Source organism: Gavia stellata, chromosome 28 (genome assembly GCF_030936135.1).
Source record: "Gavia stellata isolate bGavSte3 chromosome 28, bGavSte3.hap2, whole genome shotgun sequence".
NCBI lineage: Eukaryota > Metazoa > Chordata > Aves > Gaviiformes > Gaviidae > Gavia > Gavia stellata.
Window position 1 is genome coordinate 3,307,508 of NC_082621.1, and position 9,377 is coordinate 3,316,884.

The 9,377-nt window shown below is 66.4% G+C and overlaps 1 protein-coding gene across 1 annotated transcript; it reads left to right on the plus strand.

Moving 5' to 3' along the window:
- The first annotated feature begins 5,765 nt into the window (after positions 1–5,765).
- Positions 5,766–9,034, plus strand: DLX4 (distal-less homeobox 4). Its single transcript, XM_059830588.1, has 3 exons — positions 5,766–6,057; positions 7,690–7,883; positions 8,783–9,034. Exons 1-3 carry the CDS (start codon positions 5,766–5,768, stop codon positions 9,032–9,034), a joined length of 738 nt encoding a protein of 245 aa, XP_059686571.1.
- The last annotated feature ends 343 nt before the right edge of the window (positions 9,035–9,377 follow it).

The following is a 9,377-nucleotide window of genomic DNA, read 5'->3' on the forward strand; positions in this document are numbered from 1 at the left end:
TATTTCCCATTCTTTAAACACTCCGCTTGCAACACAGCAAATTCAGGTTATCCTTTTTATCTGCTCCACCCAGAAAGAGGCAATTCTGCGAAGGCAGTGGAGGCAGAGAAGGGGCAGGAGGGGAAGAGCATCAAGTCGGAAAAGACAAGTGAAATTCCAGCCTGGAGCAAATCCACAGCCACAGTCCAAGCGATGGAGTTTGGTGTGAACGGAAAGAAAGCAAATGGAACTGGGTTTTTTAACCCTGTTGTATTAACCCCAGCAGGACAGGGTTCCACTCACGCCGGACGAGGAGCCGAACACCCACGGGTGCCCCCGCGCACCCACCCGTGTTTAACCCACGCGCAGACCATCCCCTTCCCAGCTCCGCGCCGACTCCGGTGCTCTCCAGCTCTCTGCGTTAAGGGTGATGGGAAGCGAATGAGAGTTAAAAAGCCTCTTTAACTGGTGCTCTTGTCAAATTAGCAGGGCAAGGCGCTGAGGCCGGGGCTAATGAATGGAATAATTGATTAAATATGTCATATTTCTGCCTCGCAGGTTCACACCTTCCCCAAAGGTTTCCAGATGGGGCATAATTATCCCCCAAACTGGCTTCACACGCCGGGGCACAAGGGGAGGAACAGCGACACGGGGAATTTAGACAGCAGAAAATTGCTCCCGCAATTAATCCCAGGCATTTAATAAACTCACCGAAGAATTGCGGGGCCGGGGAGAGACCCTCTCGGGTTTGGCCCTCAGTGGTGCCGGTCAGAAATAGCTCCTGGGACGCTGGTGTAAATGTTCAGCCTTTGAGCATTTATGGGGTAGCAAACCCGGCGCCAGTTCTGCTCCTCTCCGAATAAGATGCCACGAAGGGGAACTTCCCCCCCCTCTCGTTTGCTCCCTTTTTGTCTGTCTCAGCAGGGGCCAAGGGCTGAAGCGGTGTAAATCAGGGGGGCTATATGCCCCTCGGTGGATCGCTGCTGATTTACATCAGGGTCTTTTTATTCCTTTGATTTCCAGCCGGCAGTCCCCGTGAAAATCAAACCCAGGCCAGATCTACGTCCTGGAAAATATTTTAAGTTTTAAACCAAAATATTTGCTTTATAGAGGGGGGGTGAAGCAGGGGGGCGGGGGAGGAATGATTACTTGTTCTAAGAATTTTTAACATCTATATGATTTCATCTCAACCCCAACCAGCGACGAAGCAGGGCACAAATCCTGGCTGACGCGGTGGCTCTGACCACGGCCGTGCTGGTGGGGAAATGCTGATTTACACCACCGGGCTGATGCCTTCGATGGCACCAGGCTGACCCCCACCCGCTGCAGAGCCTCTGGGTGCTGGGAAGCAAGAAACCCCCCCGAGCCCAGGCCAGGGAGCCGGGCGTCAGCCAGCCCAAGCCCAGCTGAGGCTACAACCTTCGGGACAAGCCATTTTTGAGCGTCTTTTTGCAGAAAACCCCTTTCAAATCCCTCCTGGAGGTGCTGGAGCTCTGCCGAGGTAAAGGGAGGAAAAAATATTCACGGGAACTTTCTCTTCCCTCGCATCCCTCTGAAACCTCCCCGTCGAAGCCGGGTCCCAGACCCTCCTGTGACAACCACACCGCTGTCACCTCCCGGGTGCGTGTGTCCCCTGGGCCACCTCTGCGCCTTCAGGTCACCTCCCCATCAGTAGCTCCCGTCTCGCCTCGCTCATGCCGTGATTCATTGCGTGGGGGAACAGGTCCTGGGCGCCTCGGGGGTGTCTGACACCATCCAGGGGATGAATCCTGCTCCCACTGCTGCTGGTGCTCCCCTATGGGGCAGGATCAGGCCCTGGGAAAGGAGGGTGTCGTGCAGCACAGCCTTTCCCCCACGCTACTACCTGCTCCAGCCCTCTCCCAGAGGATGCTCCCTTTAAAGGTCCCTTCCAATCCAAACTGTTCTATGATTCTATGCTCCCCATCCTCCCCGTTCCCCCCCAGGATGGCTTTTGCTCCAGCCAAGAAGCCGAAAAAGCCAGGGGAGAAGCCCGGGGAGAAGCCAGCACCGCAGCTCGCAGTGCAGAGGAACCCGGCTCGCACCGGCACCCCGTCTCCCCGCTCTCCCCCGGGATTATTGACGGGGCTGGAGATAGCGCGGTTGTTCGTTAGTGCGGCAGCGGTGGCGTGTGGGAGGGCAGACGCCAGGCTGTCTGCTCCCACTTTGTTCGGCTTGTTATTAACTTCTCCTTGGGCTGCCATTAACCCAGAATTCCTGTACTTGGCTTCAGGCTTTCCCCGCGCCGCTCTATCTCCAACGCGTAATTACAGCTGTTGGGATCTCCCTTTATCTTGGAGGATCTTGTAGGTTTGTTACCTGGCACATGCTTTCCTGCCCCCCCACACCCTTCCCTGCACCTCTTTAATCCTTCCTGCTTTCATCAGCCTCGGCAGCCGAAGCCGGCAGGTAAAAACTCGGAGCCTCCATCGCCTCGGCTTTGTGCCGGTGAAGCCGCATCCCCAGCGCTTGCCACCGCAGCGAGAGCATCGCCGGGCAGGTGAACGGCAGCGGCGCGGCTCCCGCATGTCCCGGCCGGCAGCGCCCGGTGCGCTCCTTGCCACCGCATGGGTCTCGGCATGTGTCAGCACCTTCCAGCCCCAAGACCGAGACTTTGAATTGGCTCCGAGCGTGGCCTTGATTTATTTTTTTAATTTAATACGAGTTGACTCGATGTATTTATTTTGGCAGTGGGTTACCCCTCAAACCCCAAACCCTGCTAAAACAGCACGTTCTGTCCATGCCAGCCCGCGCCGACACAAACAGGAGGGCTGGGACCTGACCCCCGGGCGTGCGCCCCGCGCTCGTCCCCGGGCAGGTGCCCGGGTGGCACCGGCTCCTGCCCTCGAGCTGCCGAAGCCGCTGGGATCCAGCCCCCCGGGTGAGCGGTGGCTGGGAGCTGGGAGTTTTTTACAGCCCGAAGGTTTGGTGCTGGTTCCTTACCCCGTCTCCCAAGGGAACGCGGAGCAGGTAGTGCTGTCCCTGCGCCCGCCCCGGTGGGCTCGGAGCTGGGACATCCCCTTGGCACAGGATGGGGCTCGGGGATGCTGAGATCGACCCCTGCAGACCCCCAACTCAAAACTCCGCCTGTGCGAGGCTGGTGTGGAGTCGGGGAGGAGGAGGAGGAGGAGATGGGCTGCCTCTCGTCTGGTGTCACCGCGGCCTCATTGCTCGCCCTGGGCTGCCCCATGCCGTGGGACCCACGTGGAGATCCCCAGGTGGGGGGATCCACTCTCTCTCCAGCCCCACGGCGTGGTGGGGTGGGATCCCTCCTCGGCATCACCAGTGACACAGAGCTGCGACTCCTTGCCCCAGGAGGGGATTTGACCCTGAGAGTCCTCCTCCTCCTGCCAGAAGTCAAATATTGCCCCAAAATATCCATGGGGACACCGTCCTTCCACCAGCACCCGGCACGGGGACTCTGGCTCCTCTGCTATGTGGTGGACATTTTGGGGTGCTTGTGTTTAATTATGGGTATTTAATTATGTCCACCACGTAGCACAGGGGTGGGAGAGCACAAGGGGGTCTGGGTCCCCCGGCCACTCGAACATCCCAGATCGAGCCCTGGGAGCCTCCCTGCCACCACGGGCAGCCTCTGCGGCACGGGGGGGACGCAGCCCCCAGCCCCAGCACCTCCCTCCCACCCTCAGCGCCGGGGCGAGGAGCACCAGAGGGAGCGGAGCCGCCCGTAGCTCATCCCGGCAAGCCGGCACCCATCCCCGGAGCCGGTGAGAGCTGAGTCACCCCGGCAGGAAAAGTGAGGAGCCGGGATAAAAGCAGATCAGCGGAGGTTTCCTTTGATACTCGCAGCGGCCACGCTTCACGCTCGGTGCTGGCCAAGCCGGGCTCTCTGGGGATGCCTCAGCTGGACCGGGCAGGGCTGGAGAACATCTGGATTTCTCCTTGTGCCTCTTTCTATTTGCTGCTTCGCCCCCTCTTTTGCCTGGGTGGGTTTGGGGGATTTTCCACATTGGCCCCTGGAGTTTGGTGGCCCAGGCAGAGGTAGCAGGACAGCTTCTCCCTGCGTCCAAATTTAGGGCTCACATAGGATTTTGAGCCCATGTTGCCCCCAAGCACAGCGCCAGGGATGCCGGCGCTTTGCCCAGCTCTGTGCTGGGATGGAGGGACATGGAGAGCCTGCGCCCAGCACCGAGGGGCCAGTCTGTAGGTCCGTCTGTGCTGGAAATGATCCTTACGGTGTCGTGAGCAAAGATTTAGGGAGGTTGGGATGGGGAGAGAGGGCAGAAGCCATCAGCTACAGAGGGTGGGAGGTGGGTCAGAGGAAGGGTGGTTATATGGGGAGTCCGGGGCGGGACATGGTCCCAGTGTGTCCTGGGGATAGCCAGGAGCTCGGCTATTTATATCGGAGCTCCTGGCCCCTGCTCGGAGTGACTCAGACCCGGCGTGATGGCCAGATGGAAACATGTTTTGAAGATGGTCTAATGGGAGGGTGGGGACGGGGGACCCTCCCTGCCCGCATCCCCGGCTGCCTGTCACCCCCTCGCTCCCTCGGGGCTGCTCCTCCGGGGCAAGCCCCACGCGGGGCAGCAGCTGAGACCTCGTGTCCGGTGCTCGGCTCTGCACGGGCCACCCGGCTCCCTTCCCCACCGGGTCACCCCAGTGTCCCCAAACCCATCGCTGCAGGGCAGCTGGGGCGCATGGACCGGGGCCTGGCGTGAGACCCGGGATTGCAGGAGGCGCAAATCCTCCCTGCCAGCACCGTCGGGGGCTCTGGCTGGCTGTCCCCAAAGGTGGTGACGGCGTCCCCCAGCCCCGGCGGGGAATTTGCCCCCCAGTACGCCCTGGCTGGCAGCCGGGGTGGAGGCTGCGGGGCTCCTCCGGGCCCCACGCACCCCACCGGGGTCAGGGATCCCCGCGGCAGTGGGAGGGAGCGGCCAGGCAGGTTGGCGCCTGCCGCCGGGAGCGGGGCCCCGCGGGGACAGGGTGCTGCCGACGCCAGGGGAAGGGGCCTCCCGTCTGCCAGGGCGGGTGCCGACCGGGTGGCTCTGGGGCTCCCACCCCGGTGGCACCCTGGGTGTCCTCCCCAGCACCCGTGAGCACTGGGGACGCACAGGGCCTCGACGCCCTGCGTGTCCGTCCCTCCGTCTGGTGTCCGTCCCTCCCGTCTCCATCCTTCTCCCATCCCTGCTGCGTCCCCGCTCTGTCCTCGCATGGGTGAGCTGAGCGTGAACGGCCTCAGCTCCTCCTTGCCCGGGGTCTGTCCCCCCGGTACCCGGGGCGGCCCCGTGCCCCCCTCAAGGGATGCACCCCCCAGGGCCATGTGCGTGGGGAGTCACCGCCCACCCCCTGTGCCCCCCATGGAGGGGGGGCCCTGCGAAGGGGTTACCCCCCAACACAGATTACCCCGCAGGGGCAGGAGCACGGGGGTCAGCCCCCCCCGGGGAGACTCAGCCAGGACATGGGGGGGTCGGGGTGCCTCTCCCCCCGCCCGGGTGCCCCCTCCGGGGAGGGGGCGCGCTGCTCCGGGCCGGGGCACGGACGGGGAGGGGGGGAACCCCGGAATCGGGGGGGGGGGGGGCACAGAGAGGGGGCTGCCCCCGGGGGGTGGGGGGCAACCAGGGGGGTGCCCCGGGGGCGTGACGTCATGGCGGGCGGGGCTTGGCGGGGCGGGGCGGGGCGGGCAGGGGATCCCCCGGGCGCGGGGCCGCGGTGCGGCAGCGCGGAGCCCGTCGGGGGGCGGCGGGGCTCGGCGCGGCACTGCGGGCTCCGGGGGCTGCCCGCCCCGGCCCGGCCCGGCCCGGCCCACCATGACCATGAGCTCCGTGGCCGAGAGCCTGCTGGGGCCCGACCCCTCCAAAGCCGCTTTCCTGGAGCTCGGCCACCCCTCGCCGCCGCACTACCCGCTGCACGGCCTCCACCCTGCCGGCCACCCCCAACACGACCCGCCGCCCTTCGCCTCCTACGGCCGCCCCGGGCCCTACCCCTACCCCGGCGGTGCCCCCCCGCCGCCCCACGGCGGGCCCTACCTGCCCTACCCGCCCCCCGGCGCCCAGCACCCCCCGGCCGGGCTGGCCCACGGCGCCAGGCTGCAGGACGCAGGTAAGGTGGGCGCGGGGTGCTCGGCGCTGCACACCCGCCCCCGGGCACCCACCCAGCGGGGAGCGACGGGGACTGACGGGGAAGCGCCGGGACGGAGCCGTCGGAAGCGCGTTGGGGCTGCGCCGGCCCGTCGGGGCAGCGGCGGTGCGGGGCTCGGCCCGGCGGGGGGGTCCCCGAGGGGACCCGCGGGGACCGGGAGCGACGTCCCCCCCGCTCCCAGAGCGCCCCGACCCGCCGGGGACCGGTGCGGTTGGGTGGCTGCGTGGTTGCAAGAAACCCCGGGGACTGGGAGCATCAGACCCCCGGCTGCCCCCATCCTGCCCCCGAGACCCCCAACTGCCCCCATCCTGCCCCCTGAGACCCCCGGCTGCCCCCATCCTGCCCCCGAGACCCCCAACTGCCCCCATCCTGCCCCCTGAGACCCCCAACTGCCCCCATCCTGCCCCCGAGACCCCCAACTGCCCCCATCCTGCCCCCGGACCCCCGGCTCACCCCATCCTGCCCCCTGAGACCCCCGGCTGCCCCCATCCTGCCCCCTGAGACCCCCAACTGCCCCCATCCTGCCCCCGGACCCCCGGCTCACCCCATCCTGCCCCCTGAGACCCCCGGCTGCCCCCATCCTGCCCCCTGAGACCCCCAACTGCCCCCATCCTGCCCCCTGAGACCCCCGGCTCCCTGCATCCTGCCCCCGAGACCCCCAACTGCCCCCATCCTGCCCCCTGAGACCCCCGGCTCCCCCTAGCCTGCCCCCTGAGACCCCCGGCTGCCCCCATCCTGCCCCCTGAGACCCCCGGCTGCCCCCATCCTGCCCCTTGTGCCCACCCGGGCCAGGCAGGCTCTCCCCTCAGCCCCACCGCCAACATGCTCCGATCTCAGCTCCCTGCTCCATCGCATCCCTGTTCCCCACTGTTTTCCCCAAAAGCTGAGCCGCCCTGCAGAGAAGCAGCCCCCGGGCTGCCCCACGGAGGGGTCCCGAGCCCGGCTGAGGCCCCAGGCCCTGTGCGGGGCGTACGTGGGTGCACAGACACGCTCGCCGCCATGCCCTGCGCTCACCCACGTCAGCCCCGTGCTGCAGAGACGGGGACCGCCGTGTCCCCGGTGCCCCTCTGAGCCCCGGCGGGTTTCTGCCCCACACAAGCCACGTGGCCCAAGGAGGACCCAGGGGTGCCCAAAGGCCGGGAGCGGGGAGGAGGTGGTCCAGGGTGGGGGCACAGCCCTCACAGCTCACTGCAGCCCCGGGAGCAGCGTGCCCACAGCGAGGGCCCCCGCGGCGGGGGAGTCTGTCCTGCTGCCCCCTCCGTCGCCCCGTGGGGCCCTGCCCGGCCCCCGCATTGGGTGCACGGCAGAGGGGCCTGTCGCCTGCCCGCTTTTGGGCTTGTATAGTGATATTGAATGAATAATCCCATCCCTCCCTCCCTCCTCCTGTTTCCCCTTCGCTTTACCTGGGGCTTAAACCAGCACAGCAAAAGCAGGTCCCCCCCCTACTTATTCCCCCTCCCCGCCAAAACTAACCTCCAAAAAGCAAAACCCGCTGCAGCCCCCAGGGTCAGGGTGGGATGGTTTGGGGTTGGTTATTTTTTTTAAGCTCCCAGCGTGTCGGTTTAACTCTCTGCGCCTCTCCCCCCCGCCAAGAGCACGAGAAGCCCCCGGCCGTCGCCAACGGGGAGCTGCGCATCAACGGCAAGGGGAAGAAGCTGCGCAAGCCGCGCACCATCTACTCCAGCCTGCAGCTGCAAGCCCTCAACCAGCGCTTCCAGCAGACCCAGTACCTGGCGCTGCCGGAGCGCGCCGAGCTGGCGGCCCAGCTGGGGCTCACCCAGACCCAGGTACGGCCCCTGCGAGGGGCGCGGGGATGGTCACGGCCCCGGGGATGCGCCATGTGGAGGGCTCTTGCCCATCGCTGCTCCGGGAGTGACTCCGGATTAAGACCGCGTCATGATGCCGGGGTGCAACTGGAAGCGTGCCGAGCCATGCCGTGCCGCGGCAGGGGAGCTGGCGCCGGTGGGCCCCCGGGGCTCGGGTTCGGGGCGCCCCTGCTCGCACCTCCCAGCGGCACCGGGACTTTCCCAGCCCCGAAGCCTGGCTGCCGGCCCGGCCATGCCCGGCGCTGGGCGGCCCCAGGCCGCGGGACGGGGCGAGTGGGTTTTTGAAGGCGATGGGGAGAGACAGGCAGGCGGCAGCGGTGCAGCCCGGAGCCAGGGGCGAAGCGAGCTCATAAAGCCGGGGAAGAGGAGGCAAGTGGGAACCTGCCGGCAGCGCGGGGGGGACCGCGGGGAGGAATGAGCGGGGCCACCACCCCAGTGCGGCGGGCCCCGCTGTGCCGCACCCCAGCCCAGCCCCGGCACCTGGCACCCGGCTGGGCTGGTGGGGGCCACGGCCCGTGCCGGAGCGGGGGGACGTGGGGACACGTGGGGATGTGCACGGCTGGGGACTCTTGTGTTGGTCTCCATTTATCGCACGTTTGTCTGGGCTCCCTGCGCCTCTTCCCACGTTCTCTTCCAGCTGCCGTTAGTGGAGTCTCTGGTGGCTTGTAAGGGGTTGGGCTCAGAGCCCGGCTTATCTCATAGACCCCCCTCACCGAATCGGCTGTGCCCCCAGGAAAGGGCAGGTGTGGGTGGGGGAGATGGGGATCCCAGAGGGGTCTGTAATTACTGATGCTGGGGGTTTTTGGGGGGGCATTGGCCACAGACCCCATCCTCCCCACTCACCCCTCTCTCTCCCACAGGTCAAGATCTGGTTCCAGAACAAGCGCTCCAAGTACAAGAAGATCATGAAGCAGGGCTCGAGCGTGCCCGACGGGGAGCACCTCCACACCGCCGCCTCCCTCTCCCCCTGCTCCCCCAGCATCCCCCCACTCTGGGACATCCCCGTGCCAGGCAAAGGGGCCCCCCTGGCCCCCAGCAGCTACATCAACAGCTTCGGAGCCTGGTACCAGCCGCACCCGCAGGACGCCATCCCTCGGGCCCCCATGATGTGATGCTGCCACGGCTCCAGCACCCGCCAGCTCCGGGAGGGCCGGCGAGGGGGGGATGCTCTGCCGCCGCCCCCCAAGGGACCGGGGAGCCCAGCGAAGCCCTGGGGGACCCCAGCGAATGGAGAAGGAGGAAGAGGAGGAGGAGGAAGGCGACCGCGGTCTACAGGGACCTGGGGATTGCCTACTCCATCACGGTCCGAAGTGAGACAGCTCCGGCACAACGCCCCGGTGCGCCCGTCCCAGCGGGACAGGACTTGGCCTCCAGCCACAGCCCCGGGTCCCTCCGTTCACGGACACAGGGCAGGGGGGACCCCGAGAGGGGCTGTGGGGCTGCGGGGTCCCCGGA

Coding starts and splice junctions, on each gene's coding strand:
- DLX4 (XM_059830588.1), top strand. CDS start 5,766: ATGACCATGAGCTCCGTGGCCGAGAGCCTGCTGGGGCCCGACCCCTCC. Junction 6,058..7,689: donor CGCCAGGCTGCAGGACGCAG/GTAAGGTGGGCG, acceptor CCCCCCGCCAAG/AGCACGAGAAGCCCCCGGCC. Junction 7,884..8,782: donor TGGGGCTCACCCAGACCCAG/GTACGGCCCCTG, acceptor TCTCTCCCACAG/GTCAAGATCTGGTTCCAGAA.